At 34.1% G+C, this 21,286-nt stretch overlaps 1 protein-coding gene, 1 long non-coding RNA gene and 2 pseudogenes across 2 annotated transcripts; 3 read left to right on the forward strand and 1 right to left on the reverse strand.

The window, feature by feature from the left end:
- Positions 1-5,274: 5,274 nt before the first annotated feature.
- On the forward strand, positions 5,275-5,581 carry LOC120202997. Its single transcript, XR_005523777.1, has 2 exons — positions 5,275-5,371; positions 5,540-5,581. It is a non-coding gene; the product is annotated as an uncharacterized LOC120202997 (long non-coding RNA).
- A 3,854-nt stretch (positions 5,582-9,435) lies between these two features.
- On the forward strand, positions 9,436-10,177 carry LOC120202818 (protein SPA1-RELATED 3-like; the record flags this gene model as incomplete). The annotated part of the gene is made up of 2 exons (XM_039203179.1): positions 9,436-9,906; positions 10,138-10,177. Coding segments are annotated over exons 1-2 (447 nt in total), but the record flags the coding sequence as incomplete, so codon positions are not given.
- On the forward strand, positions 10,159-13,082 carry LOC120202998 (annotated as a pseudogene).
- A 378-nt stretch (positions 13,083-13,460) lies between these two features.
- Positions 13,461-18,033, reverse strand: LOC120202819 (annotated as a pseudogene).
- Between the last annotated feature and the right edge of the window lie 3,253 nt (positions 18,034-21,286).

Consider the following 21,286-nt stretch of genomic DNA (forward strand, 5'->3'; position numbering starts at 1 on the left):
AATTATTTGGAGTTTAATTAGATTTTAAGTTCGATATTTTATGTATTCAGAAATCTTTACTAGAATACTCAAATTAGGTGTGCAATACGAGTTGCATAATTAAACATTACGATAATAATAATAAAAGTGATGTGATGTGATCATGAATTCGAAAATATATTTGATAAAGTTGTTAGCAGTTGAGGTTAATTTTGACAAAGTTATTTTTTGTAATTTTTTAATAAAATTATATAAAAATAAAAATGTAGGGGTTTAAAATAAGAATTTTTAAAATTAGTCTTTTTAGTGAAAATGGTGGGTTTTAAAGAATTAAATTTTGGTGTTTGAATTATAAGTATAATCTAAAATTTTAAAAGGCCATAATTTTATGTTCGAATGTTTGATTGAGGTGATGATTATAGCATAATATATGTTCAGAATTTTTGTAACCACTAACAACACATACATTATATAAACGTAACTACTCGAGCCTAAAATCTGAGATAGCTCAATGAGTAATATTATATTTTACTGATTGTAGATGTATAAATACAAATCCATTCATAAATTAAAGTTTTAAATTTGTAAACTGACCTTATATTATTTTAAAATTTATTTTTCATATTTTAATTTTGTAACATTGAGTTTTTGTCTTTTTATTTAAGAATATTGGTCCTTTATTTTAACTGTTAATTGCTAACTTAATAATTATAGAAAATAAAATATTTTTTATTCTTTTACGCTTACTGTTTTATCAAATTGATCTTTAACTATAAATGTAAATTGTTAAAAAATTATGTTGTTAATTAATAATATTTTTATTTTTAAAAATTGATAATTAAATTGGTAAAAATTATAAAAATGAGAGACTAAAAGTTATTTTATCTTTTTATAATAGAAAATCAATCATTAATATTAAAATTAAATGAATAGGATTAAAAAATAATACAATTAATATTATAAAATTATAATATAAAAATTAAATTTAGATTTTAAAATAATTCAAAGTCCCCTAACTTTTTAAACCCAAAGCAAACACTACTCCCGACAGAAAGGGATATGCAAACCTAAAAGCATTAAATGGGCAGTTGAATTAGGTATGGGGTCTCATGTTAGAGTTTTTATTGTTATTTTTATATTACTCTGAAAATTTCTCACTTATTAATTTATATATTTATAAAAAATTTAACATATTTATCATAATTAATACTATACTAAATTTATCTAAAATTAATATTAAACTTGTTGAATCAAACGATTAACTCAATTCTTTTCTTTTTTATAATGATTAACTTAATTCTTAAATAAATATAATTACAATAATATTCACGTACAATAACATCTTATTTATTTTAATTTGACATGGACCGTGCAAGTTAAAATTTTTAAACTCGATTGTTAAAAATAAAAATTCAAACTCAAACCTATAAAGTAAGTATTGTTTTCTTTAGAGGTTTTGAGTTTGAGAAGATATGTCTGTATGTTGTCAATAATTAAGAAATACTTTAAACATATATTATCTCGTAATACTCAAATTAATCAAAATATAAAAAATTCAAAATTGACAACAAACCTTTTATTATCCTAATATTGAAGAAATTGACACTTATCAGTGACAAATCTACATTGTGCTTACCTCCCAAAATTTTTGATATAATAGTATTTAAAGTTTTTAATTTTACGAAAAAATAATTTTTAAGTTAGATGACTAGAATAGGAGCATGTCAAGAGTTAGATGAATAACATGCAATTTATCCTTTATATAACTATATATTTAATTAGAAGTTGGATGATTAAACATATAATTAATCCTTAGCTCTCAAAATTTTGATAAATTGGCAGATATAAATTAAATTTTAATTTTTAAAACTAAATAGTTAATCAATTTATTTTTAAGTTAAATAAATTATTCATTCAATGTTCTATAAGTATTATAAATAAATTATTAATTTTTATACAAAAGATGATAAGGATGAATTGCACTACTTAAGATTGTAAATCTATTAGATATAACATCAAATATTGAAATCTATAATTATTATCACCATTGTTTTTAACAACAAAATAGTAAATAGTTTTATTCATCAAGGACAGTGTATCCCACATCTACTTTTGTTAGGGCACTAGACAAAGCCTTTGTTTTTCATTGAGCAATTGCAAGTCAATTGACATCTTGGACTGAGTTTAATTGAAAATAATTATAGACAGTTGTGAGATATAGATATAAATTTATCTTAAATGTCATAACATTTGCTAAAATAAATATATGTCTGATGAAATAAATTAATCATTTGGGATGAGTCTAGAGTGAACTACACACAATGATGTGTACCGATATACACCACTACTATAAAAATATGGTAAAATTTATAAGTGGTCATTAAATTTATTAAAATTATTCCATTTTTCATTGAATATTTAAAAGTTATAAAATAGACATTAAACTTCGGATTTTATTGAGAAAATAGATAAGTACCATGAAATATTGTTAAGGAGTGACATGTTATGCTAAATTAGTAGGAAATATCTTATTTGGTCCCTTAATTATAACAAGAATTTTATTTTTGATATTTTTCAATATTATTAAGTAATAATTTCCAAAAGAAATTAGAAAAATTATATATTTTTAAAATATATGAATATAATTTATTTTTAAAATTAAAAATTATAATTTTTTGAAAATTTTTCATTCATCAAATTATTTTATAACTGATTATTTATTAATCGTGATTTTATTTGTAAAACTAAAAATTTATAATTTTTGAGATCCAAAAATTGAATTATCAAACAATATAATTATTTTTTATTAAACGACATGATTCAAGCACTTGACTTTTGTTTAAGAAGTTTAAACACAATTTAAAAAATGTATTAAAAAAATATAGTATCACATTAATAGGAAAAATAAATCCAAACTTAATTAAGAATAATTGAAATAGTCCTTAACTTTTAATAATGTATCAAGTAATTTATATGATATAAATTCAATATTTATAATATGACACTAAAAATAATATTTAATTTATTAAATCCATTTTATTTTCAATTCAGTGAACATAATAAAAATTATTTTAATTAAAATTAATAGTAAAATTAACTTTTTATTACAATTAAAGGGTCAAATTAGATATTTTCTACTAATTTAGCATGTTATATCACGTCTTTAATGATAGATTGTGGTGTTGTTCTATTTTTAATAAAATAAAAAGTTTAATGTCTATTGGTATCTAAAAAGATCATTTTGATATAATTTAATGTCAATTTATGAATTTTACCTTATAAAATTAGTGGTGAATATCAATGTTTGACTTTCATTCTAGAATTTTCCAACCATTTGATAGTTATTGAGTCGAATCAATCCATCAATGAATGTAATTAAGAGGAGATGAATTGTCAATAGAAAAATATGAAAGTTTTTACAAGAATTAGAAAAATGACAAAAGATATTTAGAGTGGTTCAACTTTCTTACTGAAATCTATATTCACTACTCTTAGTTTCCGCACTAAGAATTTTAACAAACTCGTTAATTTGTTTTAACAGTTTAGGACAATGTGTAACCTTACAATCCACTTACGATTTATACTCAAAATCTTAAGTGTACAACTCTTCCCAAAAAGAAATACAAATAAACATATTTTTTAGATCATAACAAGATAGTTTGTTTGCACAATCGAGGCTCTCACACGTTAAAAAAACTAGAAAAAGAATTACAATGAAACAATTAGTATTAAGTGAAAGAAAGATGAAATTGAATACAAATTGACAATTTTTAACTCTTTGATTGTTTGGAATAGTTTTCTTATTGTTCTTCGGCTGTTTCAAGACTCATTTTATATGCTCTCATTGGCTTATAACCGTTTGAAGTTGTTGGAGGAAATTTGGAGCCGTTTGAAGCATACAATTCTCGTATTTAAAGTTACATACACAAGAAATTTCGAAACTCTTGAAACTAAAATATAAATCTTTGGTCGTTGAAAACCTCAAGTTTAAAAACTTTAGTGAAAATATTGAAACTTTTTAACTCATTGTGATTGGAAGTTTCGAAATTTTTATACGAATTTTGAAACTACTTGTTTGAGTTTCGAAGCTTTCTTAAAAGTTGTGAATCTCTGGGCCAAAATTTGTTTAAAATGGTGAGTTTTGATATTTTGAGATAAATTTAACTTTAAAAAATGTTATAAAATGTTTGAATGATATTTTTGCTTAAAAAAATTGTTTTGAAAATTTGGACAAATACCAAAAAAGTCACAATAGCAATGCGACGGAGCATGATAGATACACAAACGTCGAGATACTTTTGGCCTCGGTTGCTTGAGAGAGGAAGGTAACATTGAGATCAATTCGTGTTGGAGAGATCAAAGGTTGATATGAGGGAAGAGTAATAGAAACGAAGACGAACCTAGTGATAAGAGAGAAAATTAGAACGAAAACGAGAAAGGTAGAATGATTTAAGAGACATCAGTAAAATGAATAGTTAACATATGAAAACAAAATTTTAGGGTAAACAAGACAACGCTTCCTATATACAAGTAGGCTTTTGCCTCCGAATGGAAGTCAAAATCTTATCAAGAATAAAAAGAGAAGTGTAACTTTTCAAAGCATACGAAGAAATTCCCTGCCAGTCTTTCAAGGGGAGATGCCTTTTCATTTGGATGGCCAATATTTAACTACTTTATTCTTAATATTTAAATAATTTTATTTATTTATTTATTAAATAATTTTAATAAAAATGTATACACACCATACAAATAATATTACTTGAACAAAGATCTCCTAAAAAAATTATTACTTTCATATCAAAATTGTTTATTAAACAATATAATATTATAGTAATTTAACTTTTTAATCAAATATATAATAAACAATTATTTAAAATATAATATTATGATGATGCTTTATAAGATTCTCCAATCCAAAAATAACTTGTGAAATTTGATTTAACTGCCACTTTCAAAAGAACCTTTTTTATATAAAAAATAATAATCTACCACTTTAATTTTGTCCATTCGAATATATATATATATATATATATATATATATATATATATATATATATATATATATATATATATATATATATATATGGAAAAAGAGAAATGACATGGACATGAGAGGAGGATAGGAGGCACAAGCCCTCCATTATAAAGATTCCTTTGGGACTTTTCTCCGTTTCTTTCATGCATATGTGGACCTTACATAACCAGTATGCACTATTTCAATATGCTTCCCCCATCTATAAATACATCTCCACCGGAACATACCAAATCCATTGCAAGCTAACCTCAACAACTACTAAAAACACCCTTAAGCTTTCCCCGTTCAGAAACTTCCCAGATTCACCATGTCTGACAAGTGCGGCAACTGCGACTGCTCCGACAGCAGCCAGTGCACGTAAGTAATCCATTTCATCCATGATGCTGTTAGGGTTGTGTTGTTTGTGACCATGTCTTAATGAGTATTCAACATGTTGTGTTGTGTGTGTTATGTTGTTTCTTCATGTTCATTTTATGTCAAAGGTACCAAAACTAAGGGTCTTTCGTGCTTTATCTATGCCTACAGGAAGAAGGGAAACACCTTCGTCATTGAGACTGAGAAGAGGTATACTTTCAGTTTTCAAGAGCTCTGAATCTCTAACATTTGCAAATCTTACACAGAAACTTACATTTTCGATATAATATGGTAATTATAATATGTTGTGTCGCTTATTTGCAGCTACATCAACACTGTTGTGATGGATGCTCCAGCCGAGAACGATGGCAACTGCAAGTGCGGGGCTAACTGCAGCTGCACCAACTGCACATGTGGCCATTAAGCTAACATAGAGAAAATGTCATGGTTTATATCATGGCAAGATCTTAAAGAAAATAATAAATTTGGGTTGAATAATTTGTGTCTTCTGTTGTAGTTCGTGCTTGTTTCATTTCTGTCTGTCTGTGTTTCCTTATTTACTGTGATCTAATGGTCATGTCCATGGCCTTATCTGCTTAATGAAGTATTATTAGTATAAATCTCTCTCTCTCTCTCTCTCTCTCTCTAATAATCTTTCTTTGATAAAACTCAATTATTAAACAGCCTTTCAAGATTTCAAAGATAGTAGCTTTATCAATCAAGGGTTAAGAGAATCAGACCAGACATAAAGATATAAACAAGACAAGAATCTGTTCTCCATTGTTATTCATCAAAATATTAACCAGTATAAGTGGCAAACAAAAGTAGTGTCAGTTTCAAAAGATTCCACAAGGCCAAACAGCCTCACAAGATAGAAATGAATCCAAGTCCAACAGCTAAGAAACTGTATTTTTTCATTGTTTCCTAGATTTTTCAGATCATATCTTTGTAAATGTTTTTATTCTATAAACTTTGTGTCAATCTCAACCATTGAAGCCCTCTGCACGGAGGCATGAGCGATGAGCCTCTACCCATTTTGCACAAGCTTCTTCACCGTGCTCGATGATGCATTCATCTCTGAGCTTCTTTGTCTCAGGGCAAGCACAACAAATTTTCTTCTTTGGCTTTGGTTCTGCAGCTGGTGTTGCTTTTGCTGTTTCCTGATTTTGCTGCAAGCCAGGCGAAGCTAAGGCAGAACTATTTTGTGTAGGCAGGCAGTCCACCCATTTTTCCTGGCAAAGCTAAGCCAGTGAACATATCAGCAAAAACAGAATCAAATTTTCCGCCTTCAGGCGCAAGAAAAACGAAGGAATTTCATCATAAAGCCGAAGGAAATCAACATTGGACTTAAAAACAGGATTGTGAAATCAAATTTACACTGTATGATGTTCAATTAATAAATATTGTGAAAGCAAACGCACGCCTAACAAAACAATATGATGTTCCAGGAATAATTACTTTCAGCAGAAAATGATGTTGATGGTTGGTTTGCATTGCAGCATTCAACTAGACAGCATGAATCAAATCATCGGCTCTCCAAATACCACCCAACGGAAGTTCAATCCAAGTCATGTTGCACTTTGATGCCTCAACACACTTACGGTAGAGTATCGACCGCCTTGGAGATGTGCTGCCATAAAATCTAACTTTGGGATGCTTCAAAGTAGCAGAAGCGAATATGGTATTTGCTAATACACTTGTTTCCCCCACTGCTGGAACAGAGAAAGAAGTGCACCCGATAAACAACACCGGTTATTCAAATCATTTTCATAAACCCAATCCATCTTTGAAAAATCAAGCTTAAGGAGTTCCAAAGATGAGCTATCAGACAACAGTTACAGATCTGCACCAGACAATTGATTTTAGCATAGAGCAAACTACTTTGTGAGAGTGGACAATGATCAACCAGAATAGTCCACCCTTTAAGTTCAAGATGGCTGTAAAAGAGGTTGCTTCTTGGAAAGCTAAACCTGCAGTTTCGGAAATAATAATAATAATAATAATCGAAATTTGGGGAAGTTAAATCAATCACTCGAACAAAACTCACACATTGTGTTAGGAGCTTTGGATTAGAGGTATGAATGGTGGACCGGCATCGAAGCGAACCACCGATTAAGGCTCGTTGAGTATTGAAATTGCCCTACCCATGAAACAACTATAAATTAAGAACAAAGAATACCCAACTTTATTTGTTGGGTTGTTAGCCCATTACATCGTTTCAGTCCAAATATAACAAATTCCCAGGGTTTTTGCCCATTAGGCCAGGCGGTATATTTAATTGGCCCACTAGGCCACCCTAATTTTTATTTTGCAATCTATGACAAACGCAACAATGCAAGGCAAACTAGTCCTGTCGACGTGATGAGTTTTCTGAAAATAGTTTTAAATGGTTTCAGGTAAGTGGATCCCATGTGGACCAATATTATATATTGTATGAACTCGTCACGTCAATGAAAAGTTATTTTTAAACTAAGTAATTAATTTTAAAATTATAATAAATTTTAAAAAATAAAACTCGTCACGTCAACGTGACGAGTTTCGTTGAATTTCTTTTAAAAAATAATTTTAAAAATAATTTATTACAAAATAATAATAAAAGTTTTTTAAACTAATACAATCCCTAACAAAATTACTTATATTTTCATAAATATTGACTACGTCGAGGAGTGGTCGAATGATAATGGTGTGGGGATCGTCGATTTCATCTTGGTCGTCCGCCTTGATCGTCTTCATCTTCGTTTGCTTCTTCAACAAGAGGTGTACTGAACATCATTCCACTTTAAGATTCACCTTTGAAATACGATGATGGAATACTTAAGGTATTTGACGCCAACATTATAGTCATTGACTCGAATTGGCCACCGAAATCAGTACATTGTTGACCATATATATTATGATCTCATTTACTCGCATGTTCTATCGAAGATGCTTGAGCGTTTTGCATTACATCCCACGAACCTCCAACACAATTCGACTAACTCTCCATTGAAGCATGATATGGATGATAAAAACCATAACTGGTATGAGATGCAAAATATTCAATAGAAGCAGAAGAAGAAAATGCCCATAATGATATTTCTTGCCCTTTGCGTATTTCGCCTTCATTTCTTCCCATTGTTCCCTTTCTTTTCGTGTTGTTAAATATGATTTCTTATTTGCTTCATAATTTGGGAGGTAGGGAGAAATGTCGAAATCAAGATTAGTAGCTATAGCTCGAAATGCATAGGGGCATATAGATGTAGCTTATTTCATTATTGAATGTTACATCATGCTTCCTTGGCCAATTCTCTTGATGCTTGCCACGCATATTAATTCTATGGAGCACGTCCATATCATATATTTGTATAAGAATTGGTTGATGGGACGCAAACTGGCGCAACACTCTATCTACGGCGTGCATCTCAACAATCACAAAATGAAGCAAAGGCATTACGACACCACAACTTCGAGCCTTCAAAAAAATACCGGTGGTTGTAAGTGATAAATCTCCTCGTCACAATAAATAATCCAACAAAATTGTAAACAGTAATTAAATTATAAAAGTTACTATAAATTATAAATAAATGAAAATTCAAGTAGTTTATTAAAATAATATTTATTGCATGTTGACCGACAATATCGATCCTCATTCGTATATCAATTTTATTTACACCCGACAACTTGGTCTTGAAAATTTTATGTTGTCATCTAAATCATATAATAAATAAAAATTTAGAAATAAGGATAAAACTAAAATTAAAAATTTACTAAAAATAAAGTTAAAAAATACATTCCAGCTAGAGAAAACTCAACCGGGGCTACTGTAATTAGTGTAAAAAACAAGAATCGATACCACGCTCAAGACTGTAGCAAGACTAGGCAACCCGTTACATCGACTTTTTGACCCCTTTTTAACAATTGCAACTTTGCAAAGTTCCTGCTATAAAAATATCAAAATCGCCAAGCCCCAACTAGTGTTACAACACTCAATAAAATTGAATGAGGTGATGTTAGCTTGAGGCAGTGGTTAGATAAACCAGAAAGATCTGTTGATGTCTTTGAGTGTTTGCACATATTTAGGAAGTTGAGATTGTAAATATAGCACATTCTCAAGGGATTGTTCTCCATAATGGTCGACCTTCGTGCTTCGTCATGTCATCGTTTAATCATGTTTCCTTCATCGAATCTGCATCTTCTTCGGATTCGGGATCTGATTCTGTTGAGGATGCATTAAATAGCCAAAATATGAAGCTTAAGGGTTCATCCTCTACATTTCCCCTTGACATGCATCAGCAACGTAGGCTGATGAATGAAGATGTGCAAACTCCAACAAATGCTTTATCTGAAGCTAGTTGCATGCAGTCAGGCTCAGTATGTTCGAGGAATGCACGTTTAAAGGAGTGCGAAAATAAAATCTTGGACTGTCAAAATTCTGAACAAGTAGAAGAGAAAAAGCAACCGTTTCCCATGGAACAGATATTGCTTATGGAGACCAGTTGGTACACTAGTCCTGTAGAGGTTGCTGGATCTCCCTGTACCTGTGCTTCCGACATCTATAGGTTGGGAATTCTCCTTTTTGAGGTTAGTTTCGAGAATGCTCGATACTATCATCGTTTTTTCAACTTTTGAAATAGTTTGGTGTTGTTAACTTAACATTTGTGTTATTAGTTAATGCTTGATTAAACTCCAAGATGTCTACTTTTTTTAATTAATTACTGTTCCTTCATTGGGTTGAATATTAAAACCATTTCGTTGTATCACTTTAAACTTTTTTGTTTCTGTATCTGCAGTTATTTTGCCCCTTCAGCTAAAGAGAAGAGAAGAATGGAACTATGTATAGTTTACGGCATCGAGTTCTTCCTCCACAGTTGCTACTGAAATGGCCGAAGGAAGCTTTGTTTTGTTTGTGGTTATTGCATCCCGAGCCAAGTAGTCGTCCAAAAATGGGGTAATCTCTCGGTTTTAAATCTTATGGTCTGGTATTAAAGGCACATGTTAGAAACACACATTGTATAGGTGTAGCTGTGTAGGTGTACTTGTAACCGGTAATGCGATAAAGCCTTGCACATTTTCTCGGTTTTTCTGATGAATAATGGTGTGTTTCATAATGGTGAAAGTAAATATCATCCACTACCTGAAATCACTTTTATGTCACCATTGCTGTTCAATATATAGTCGTAGTGTGATCTATTTGCATCATTGGCGCATAAAGAAATTATTTCGGTTTGGAGTTCCAACTTTTGTTTATAATAGTTTCAATGTATTAGTATTTTTTTTGCGTAACAGTGAGTTGTTACAAAGTGAGTTTCTTAATGAAACGAGTGATGATCTGGAATAACGTGAAGCGGCAATCGTGCTCCGGGAGAGAATAGATGAGCAAGAGTTACTGATGGAATTTCTTTTGATGATACAACGAAGGAAACAGGAAGTCGCCGATTGGTTGCAAGTTACTATTTCTTTTCTATGTTCCGACATTGCAGAAGTTACGAAGCAGCAAACAATCTTGAAGAAAAAGAGTAGCTCATATGCTGAACCAGGGAAAGATGACAATTCTACATCGAATCTTCCCTCGATAATTATTGTCAATACCGATGATTCTTCTAGCTTGGGGTCTAGAAAATGATTTAGACCTTACTTAAGGTTCAAAATGTTGAAGAATGTGGCGATAATCTAGAAACTCGTCAAAAGTCTGATACACACGCTGATATTCAAGAAAGTTTTCTTCTGAAAAGTTCTCGGTTGATGAAAAACTTTAAGAAATTCGAGTCAGCATATTTTTTAACAAGGTGCAGACCAGTGAAGCAATCTGGGAAGCCTTTGAGTAGACAAACATCATTGAATAGTGATGGCCGAGGAACTATTGTTATGACTGAAAGAAGTTCTGTCAACAATTTAACATCGAAAGAGATCTAAACCGAGAGCTTGAAAAGTGGATGGATAAATCCATTCCTTGAGGGTTTGTGCAAGTACCTGTCTTACAGCAAGTTAAAAGTCAAGGCAAATTTGAAACAAGGAGATCTATTAAATTCTTCCAATCTGGTATGCTCACTTGGGTTCGATCGTGATGCAGAATTTTTTTCTACAGCTGGTGTAAATAAGAAGATTAAAGTCTTTGAATGTGATGCGATCATAAATCAAAATCGTGACATCCACTATCCCGTGGTTGAAATGGCCAGTCGGTCGAAGCTAAGCAGTATATGTTGGAATAGTTATATTAAAAGCCAGATTGCATCGAGTAACTTTGAAGGAGTGGTGCAGGTTGTTAAAGCCTTCATTTAGCATTCTTTGGTCTGTCGTCTTTTTCTGTATTCTAAATCCATGTCTTGATCATTTCAGGTGTGGGATGTTACAAGAAGTCAAGTGCTCACTGAAATGATAGAGCATGAGAAACGTGTATGGTCCATCGACTTTTCATCAGCAGATCCAACAGTTTTGGCTAGCGGAAGTGACGACGGCTCTGTAAAGCTATGGAGTATCAACCAGGCAATTCTACTTTTGCATTTGATGGATGTCAGCTTTGAAAATAAACGTACTACAATAATCTAATTTCTTTATGTGTATATTTTTTTTCTCGATGTATGATAAGTTTTTTCTCTTACCTGGGCTGCTACTGCAGGGAACAAGTATTTGTACCATCAAAACGAAGGCCAATGTCTGCTGTGTCCAGTTTCCTGTTGACTCTGCCGTTCTCTTGCATTTGGATCGGCAGATTACAGAATCTATTATTACGATCTTCGAACCTCTAGGGTTCCTCTCTGCACTCTAGTTGGACACAACAAAACTGTGAGTTACATCAAATTTGTCGATGCAAATACTCTTGTGTCTTCTTCCACGTATAACACGTTGAAGCTTTGGGGTTTGTCGATGTGCAATTCTATGGTTATCGATGCTCCCCTTCAATCCTTTACTGGCCACATGAATGTAAAAGTATATTAACTCATCCATCATATTGAGCTTTTAATGCTTCTTACATTACAATGTCGAATTTGTTTCGACTTGAATGGTACGCTAAGTGCATTTGTTTTCTTATAGGTAATAGTAGGATTCACCATAGCTGCGTATGTTGCAATGAATATAAAAATTCTGAAAAATTTATTCGGTTTGCCCGAGTTTGGTTTTATCCTCATGAACAATGACTCTTCTCGGCATAACTTGTCATGGAAAATTATTCCCACTGGTTGATGTACTTCATATTGTTGGTGCATATTCTCCTTGTTGCAGAACTTCGTGGGCCTGTCGGTATCCGATGGCTACATTGCTACTGGCTCAGAAACTAATGAGGTCTAATAGCTGAAGACGTTAAAAGCTTATTTTGAATATTACATGGAGTCTGTAGAATGTTTCGCTTTATTTTTTTTGTCAGATGAGGCATTGATTCGAACTCACTGTAAACTGTATCGTATAGGTATTCATATACCATAAGGCTTTCCCGATGCTAGCATTGTCTTTCAAGTTCAACAACATGGATCCGCTTTCCGGAGATGAAACAGATGATGCCGCACAGTTTATCTCTTCAGTTTGTTGGCGTGGCCAGTCCCCTGCCTTAGTTGCTGCAAATTCTACCGGGAATATCAAAATTCTGGAGATGGTTTAGTTTGGTCTCGTCTCGGAATCATCCATGGTCGAAGCAAAGACCAACAAAATCCATGCTCCATGCCGGCACGAAACATCGAATAAAGATGAGTATCAGACATTGGAGAGTATTAAAGAGTATAGCATTTGAGAGGGAAAAAAACATTTTTGGCTGTAGATGATAACAGATGCAATATATGTAGAAAAATTCAAAAGAAAAAACAAAGGACAAATCAATCCTCTTGTATATTTTGTAATGCTTATAGTTCATAATCATTTTAGCAAGGATTTTTTATTTTCTGATCCATTACAGTCTGCCATTTCTTGATGAAGCTATTTATAAATACTCCTATCTTAGTCACGAGGACGATGACCCGAACATGAACCGAAATTCCTTAAACCAAATCCAAAACTATTCAAATAAAAGCTCAAAACAATATAAGATTCAATAGGTCAAATTATCAGTGTTCTTATTGAAGTTCTATTAGATACAAATGTTTCAGCTGTTGTATGCCTCATTAATGGGACTTCTCCATTAGACCTATCTACATTGATCTTGACCATTGCTTGCATAACCAACCTAGTTACAAGTTGGTTAAGCCTTTGAGCTCCTGGACCTGGTCTGATAATGTTTGAGTCCCCAACTTCCGTACATGTCGGTTTGGTGGAACACCAATCGCCTGGATTGAAGCTTCTGTTTTCCCTGCCAAGCAAATCCGTATCAATCTTGTCCAAGACAGGATCATCGTGTATGAATTTCCGTGCAAATGGCGCATTACTTCTAATAATCTTATCCGTGTCGTTAATGTTAAGGAAGTGCGGGTGTTGTTTTGGGGGAGTATCCCACGAAATATAATGCATATCTTGGTTGACAACCGTCTTTGCAAACTCCGGAACATTGCATACGACCGTCTGAAAGTAGCCTTCAGGGGAGGATACAGTTTGTGTAGTACATGAGAAGTATTCTTGGTAGATTATCCCAACCCCAAACACAGAATTCTACGAATGAACGAGACAGAACCATCCATGCCAAACCTGCCATCGAGGAAGGTGTTTTAAAATGTACACGCGGTTTTCAGACAAAAAGGAGATTTTTCTTTTAAGAACAAGGATCGATCCATCTGCATGGTAAGTCGATGCAAATATGTTTCCAATATGTTTCAGCATGGGTAGCTTGATGATCCTAATCTGTAGCTAACTTAACTCAAACACACCCATAGCTTCAAATATTCTAGATTGAAAAAAGAAGGATTACCGGTCTTCATACGAGATCCGGAACAATAATCTGATAAGCCTAAAAGATTAAACAACTAAAGATGCAAAGAATTAAGAGCAGAAATTAAATGAAATCAGGCTAAGACAGAGTAGCAAACCAGTGAATAATTTAAATGCTGTAGGCAATGCTCTTCGAGGTGTGGCCGGATATATATCAGACTTTGTTGACATATAGAGTCCAGGATCTACAATCAAAGGCATAGCTCTTTGACCCCTGCAGAAATAAGGCAAAACATTTTGGCATTGTAGACATAAGTATAGATTTTCCGAATCGGGAGGGAACGGGGTAGAGATCTTACGCTTTCCAACCAAGATTGCTTGTGTGCTCAATAAAATTAAGGTCCCGGCTTAAATTCGTAAATGTATAAATAAGATCTGTAAATCACAAACTAATCGATCAACAGTTGCTTGAGCAGAATAGAACAACTTGAAACTCGAAAGAAGATCCACTACCCCAAAATAAAGGCATGCGATAGAAACTAACCATCTTGAATCACTAAAGGATAATCTGATGCACTGAGATTGATAAACCAATCCCAATCTTTATTTCTCTTAAGAAGAATGGCACAAGCATGAAGTGTATTAGCAACCATTGTAGGCCCTCTGTAAGTAATCATATTAGCCTTAGTGATCATATAAACATTCCCAACTTTAGAGAAAATAGTATGGTTATCGATTCGAGAAGCAAGCGCCATTCTTTCCTCTGGAGGCGCCTCAAGATCCAAATGAACCACATATTCATTCCGCGGATGATACAGGGCATGAAGGGTTCTCCAAAGATTTCCAGATCTCCTTTTGATCCAGAAACCAAATAAGCAAAACGAGGTAACGTCGGATGATATAGGTTAAATTATATGGTTAGTATTTATTGAACGATCATAATGATAAAAATTATTTTTTAGAAAATTCGATTTTAAGTACAAGGTGTCCATGAAATATAAATAAAGTTAAGAAATTTTTAAATATAAATTATATTGTAATCATCACATACTAATAAAATATTATATACGTTACATGTAGATTTAATTATGTTTTTTAATTTGATAATTTTAAGTAATGCAAGTTATTTATTCTTATTGTATAATTTGATTTAAATTTAAAATTTTGCAAAATATAGATATTAAAAATTGAACAAATTAGAGTATAAATTAAATTTATAACTTACGCGTGGTCAATTTTAAAAAGTACATAGATTAAAATTGAAAAATTAAAATATATGGACTAAATTTACAATTACGCATAACACACGTATTAAACATATATTGACGTAAAATATAAGGTTAAAATAAAGTTTAAATATCAAAGGCTTTTGTACTATTTGAAAATTTTAAATTTAGTCCCTATACTTTATTTTTGCTAAGTTGAGTCTCTATACTTTGTTGATTAATGAAGGGAGAACCAAAGCAGCCATGGCTAGATATGATAACTGCAACAGCAACAATGATAGAGAGCTTGAGAATCACTGCCATGGCTAGCTAAGTCCAGTTCGGATTTCCAGATCCGAACCTAAAGACAAGTTCTTTGCCTTTATCTCGATATCGAATATAACAACGCTGAAGGAATTGAAGTTAAGAGATTGATTCAGTAAACAAGAAAACTAACCTTGATCGGCACTAAGGCCGTAAGTGATCATATAGGCGATGTTTTCTGTATAATGCTCTGAAAAAGACAGAATCCTCCATGAGCAAGCTTGATAAAAATGTAGAAAGAAGCATGATATGACATGATACGTTTAAATAAATACAAAAAACATGTGTGTTTGTGTATATTTACATGGATGACATGAAAATAAAGAACACTAGACACGAAAGACGTAAAAGGATTTCCAAGTTGACTTGCTACGCAAGTCATATGAATCGATTAGAGTGTATGAAAAAAGATGTATTAAAGAACACAATTTTGGAGCACTTACCAAGCCATGGCTGCTGCGGGAAGGGGATAATTTCAAGCTTGTGAAATGAGTCAAAAGACAATCTTTCCGGACATCAGAATATAAAGCAATGCCAACGACGTGCTCCGGCTTTTTATGTTACGATTATACAATCATCGGGAAACAGAGGCAACACTCTCTACATTTTATTGAATAAACTCCTATAATATCTCAACAGAGACCAGGGAAATATATACAAAGGATAGAGACTAGTCGTGAGCTGTGAACTGTCCAACAGAAAACCCTAACACCTCTACCAACTTATGACAGCCAAGATAACCAATGCCAAAACAACCTAATGGCATCACAGATGCATACATTCATAGACGAACACATTTATAACATTCTCCCTACTGTCTACTCCTTTCAAACCTGAAAAATAAGAAACAAGCGAACAGAAGACAAAGCAAACCCAAAAGGAAAAACAATACATGCAACTTGGATATCTCTGCTCCGAGAAAAAACTATCCTGACAAGGGTTTTGTCATCATATCAACGACCTGCTCACACGCAGGAACCTCACCAACTTGGAGGTGCCCTGATGCAACTTTCTCTCGAACAAAAATAAATCCATCTCAACATGTTTGAACTTAGTGTAACAAAAGATTTGTAGAAACAGCCACACCACTCGAATTATCACACCACAACACGGATTTACCATTAGGAACAATGTGAAGTTCGCGCAATAAGATTATAGCCAAATTACCTCAATTGTTGCACAGACAACACTACGATACTCCGCTTCAGCAGTGGATCTGGACACAACCTGCTGCTTCTGGATGCACAAGACACAAGATTACCTCCGGAAACATATACAGAACCCTGAGGTTGACCGACGTCATCCACATCCGATCCCCAATCAGAATCTGCAAACAGACAATAGACAATCGAGCAAATAAGAAAATTTCAGACCGTACTCAAGTGTACCCTGTAAATAACGCATCTGACAGCAACATAATGTTCATCCAAGGACTCTTGAAGAAATTGAAAGACACGGTTAACTGCGAACAAAATATTGGTCTTGTAATAGTCACATATCGGAAGCCCCCAACAAGGCTCCTATACTCTGTAGGATTTAACAAGGGATTGCCACTCCGAGCAGACAACTTGCAACTACCTATCATAGGAGTAGGTAACCCTTTAGCCTTCTCAAGACCACACTTACAAAAAAGCTCCTCAATGTATTTCCTCTCACAAAGGAAAAGACCATCACGAGTATAAGAAACTTGAATGCCCAAAAAATAGTTCAGCCTGCCAAGATCCTTTAATGAAAAAAAACATCAAGACTGGTTATAATCTTTTGAATTTCACAGCCATCATTACCAGTCTAAATAATATCGTCCACACAAATTAAAAGATACACCAGTCTCTCACCAGTCTTCTTTACAAATAAGAGGCATCCGATTTTGACACAACAAATCCTTTAGAAACAAGATAGCTCCTTAATTTTTCAAACCATGCTCGCGAGGCTTGCTTTAGAATTTAGATCATAAAGAGCCTGGTTTAAGCGACACAACCATTTTCTTGTCTCCCTACTCATACCAAGGAGGTTGGGTCATATAGACTTCCTCAGCTAAATCTCCATTAAGAAAAGCGTTATTGATGTTTATTTGTCTGAGTCCTCATTTTTTGCAACTGCCACATACAAGATCGTACGGACAGTAGATGACTTGACCACAAGGCTAAAGGTTTCATGAAAATCATGTCCCGCTTGTTGAGAGTATCCTTTAGCTACAAGCCTTGCCTTGTATCGAGCAACCGATCCATTAACATTCCTTCTTAGCTTAAAAATCCATTTGCACCCAACAGCCCGTCGATGAGCAGGTAAAGTAGTCAACGACCAAGAATTGTTCTTGATCAATGCATCATATTCATCCTGAGCAGCATGCTTCCAGGATGGATCCCTCATTGCTTCTTTAATCGTACGAGGTTCCTTTTCTGATGCAACTGTCTTAGATACATAGAAGATTTAGGCTTTCGAATACCACTCTTGCTCCTAGTCTGCATAGGATGACTATTGTTAGAAGCAACCAAAGGTTGCTCCATAGCAGCAACACATGCACCATCAGAAGATTGTTCCTCAACAACAACGGCATCTGCATCAACAGCAGGACTATCAAGACCAGAACTATTATCCTAAGCTGACCCCAAGGAACGACCTTCAATGAAATCATCAACAGAAGAAGGGGTCGAACAACAACTAGGAATAAATCAATAGGAACCTGTACATCACACGGAGAAACCTCATCATATTGAAACCAGCAGACCTTTCTTTTGCCAAACCAGTATCGACATCAAACACATATGTACTTAGAATAGGAGTAGGAACAGAAGAACTTCTATTAGCAGCAGGCACAGGAGTAGGATACCTATGAGTAGCAGGCACAGCAACAGACGAGTTCTTGTCACCAGAAACAACATACTAAAAGGAAAATTATCAGCACACCTAGCAGCAAAATTTTGTATCTCCCGAAAACCCCCTGCACTAGGAAACAAAGACTTATAAAAATGACATGACGAGAAATAAACATATGACCATTCTCAACCAAACACTTGTAGCCTTTATGTGTCACACTGTAACCTAGAAACAACATTGTTTGGACCGATAGTCTAATTTATGCTGATTAAATGGGCGTAATAATGGGTAGCAGGCGCAACCAAACACCCAAAGCAACGAATAATCTGGATTTACACCAAAAAGCATCTCATGAGGGGACTTGTCTCTCAACACAGCTGTTGGAAGTCTGTTGATGAGATAAACAGCGGTGATGAATGCATGACTCCAGAACACAAAAGACAGCGAAGCTTGAGCAAGCAACGTAAGTCACATCTCGACTACATGACGATGCTTCCTCTCAGCCTTCCTATTTGTTCAGACATGCGAGGAAAAGACACTTTATGTTGAATAGCATGAGCTGCTAACCATTTTTACAGAGCCATATATCTCCACCATTCGTCTGAAGAGCTTTAATTTGACAACCAAATTGAACCTTTACCCTACCATCTTATGAAAATTAACAAAAGACTGATAAATTTCAGACTTCCTTTTTAACAAAAACAACCAAGTGTGTCTACTGAAGACATCAATGAAAATCACATAATAACAAAAACCATCCGAGACTATAGGAGCAAGACCCCAAACATCAAACACAACAAGTTGAAAAGGACTAGTATACTTAGTCTCAGACAAGGGAAAATACAATTTATGAGCATTTCCCTGCAAACATGAGGAACAAACAGGCGACATTTTATTAGTAGTAACTGCAACATTACACAAATTAACTACAGTCCTAAGAACATTCAAAGAAGGATGGCCAAGACGTTGATGCCACACATCAAGAGAACCGGGATTCTGACAAGCAACATTAGCCTCGACACACGAACCTACAGGAGCATCAAAAGTAGACCAGAGACATGGAGCCTGTACAAGCCTTCAGAAGTGCGCTCCCCTCTTAGAAGTATAGCCTAAGTTTGAGAATCCTTCACAAAATACTCATGCGGATGAAATTGAGATTCAAACTCAACCGATAACCCAACAAGAATAACACGGATATGCTCTTGCTCCGTAACACCATACCAGCAGACAACAACTTATCACAAATCATCTTAATCTTGGCCAAAAATTCATTAATACACATATCATGTTTCCTCTGAGAATGCAGAGAAAGGCGCAGTGCAGAAACCTTTGCAATCCAATGTGCACTAACAACCGGCAAATCGCCTTTCAGATCGCACTCGAAATCAACAGACGAATAAGATGAGGAAGCACCTCTGAAGATACTGTAGACAACAACCAGGACGCAAGAAGCTTATCTACCTGACGATGAGAAAAATATGCCTGATTTCTAACCAAAACTCCATCATTATTCAAAAATTCTCAAGAGAACAACAATCCTCAGCAATAAAATTCATCAAGCCATAGCCATCAGTAATCAACAAGACTTGACGTTTCCAGAAAGAAAAGAAGAATCACAAAGTTTAACCTTGTCAAGCTTATGTAACTGATAAATAACCGAGGAGTAGAAGACGAGCTTCCCGACGCAGCATTCGCACCAGTCACAGCTGGAGAAGAATGCGTAGTGTCACCAGGAGGAGGATCAACAGCCATTACCACGATCAAACAAAAAACAAATCAGCAAAGCAGTCAAAGATCACACCCATTTGGATCAAGAGTTAATGATACCATGTTACGATTCCACAGTCATAGGGAAAGAGAGGCAGCACTCTCTACATTTTATTGAATAACTCCTGTAATATCTCAATAGAGACCAGGGAAATATATACAATGGACAGAGGCTAATCATGAGCTGTGAACTGTCTAACAGAAAATCCTAACAGCTCTAACAACTTATGACAACCAAGATAACCATGCCAAAACAACCTAACGGCACTACAGACGCATACATTCATAGACGCATACATTCATGACATTTTAACAAAAACGTTTCCGGTTTGATCTTACCAGAACCTCAAGAAGGGCTCCAAAGAGACTTGGAATCTGGATGATGCCATTCCACTGATTCCCACCATTCCTTTGGCTTTATATAAATACGAAGAGCAGGAGCTGCAGATGATCGGACATTATCAAGTTCGGGAGGATTAAGAGGCATCCTTTTTAATTTTGGACAATTTAGTACCCAAATTTTTTCAAGAGAATCACAAATCATCACTTCATTGACACTGCAAATACTCTTTAATTCAGGTAGATCCATCAAGCACTGAGTCAGTTGTGGGAGACGATGTTCCAGAGAAACCAGTCCTCCTCCTTCTGATTCAGGTTCTGATGCTATTATTTCCTCCATTTGGTTACAGTCCGTAACGCTAAGCTGTTGTAAATTTAGCGGCACGCAGTTTGGAGAGACAACCTCTTCATATTTTCACAATTGTTTATATAAGAATTCTAAGAGTGGAAAAGGTGGCAAGTGGGATTCGGAAAAACCTGGAAAACAGCAAGTCATCTTCACTGCAAACCAGATTGCACTTCTGATATCACGTGGAAGCATAATCTGATTGGTATAGATGCTACAACCCCATAATTCAACGTATTTCTTGAACAAATTTTCTCCAAAAAACCTCTTTCACCTACCACTATTAAGTATTCACGAGGACCTTCTCGATCATGTAAAGCATGAACATACATATTTAAGTTGCTCACGTCGTTA

Source organism: Hibiscus syriacus, unplaced genomic scaffold (genome assembly GCF_006381635.1).
Source record: "Hibiscus syriacus cultivar Baekdansim isolate YM2019G1 unplaced genomic scaffold, ASM638163v2 tig00009009_pilon, whole genome shotgun sequence".
NCBI lineage: Eukaryota > Viridiplantae > Streptophyta > Magnoliopsida > Malvales > Malvaceae > Hibiscus > Hibiscus syriacus.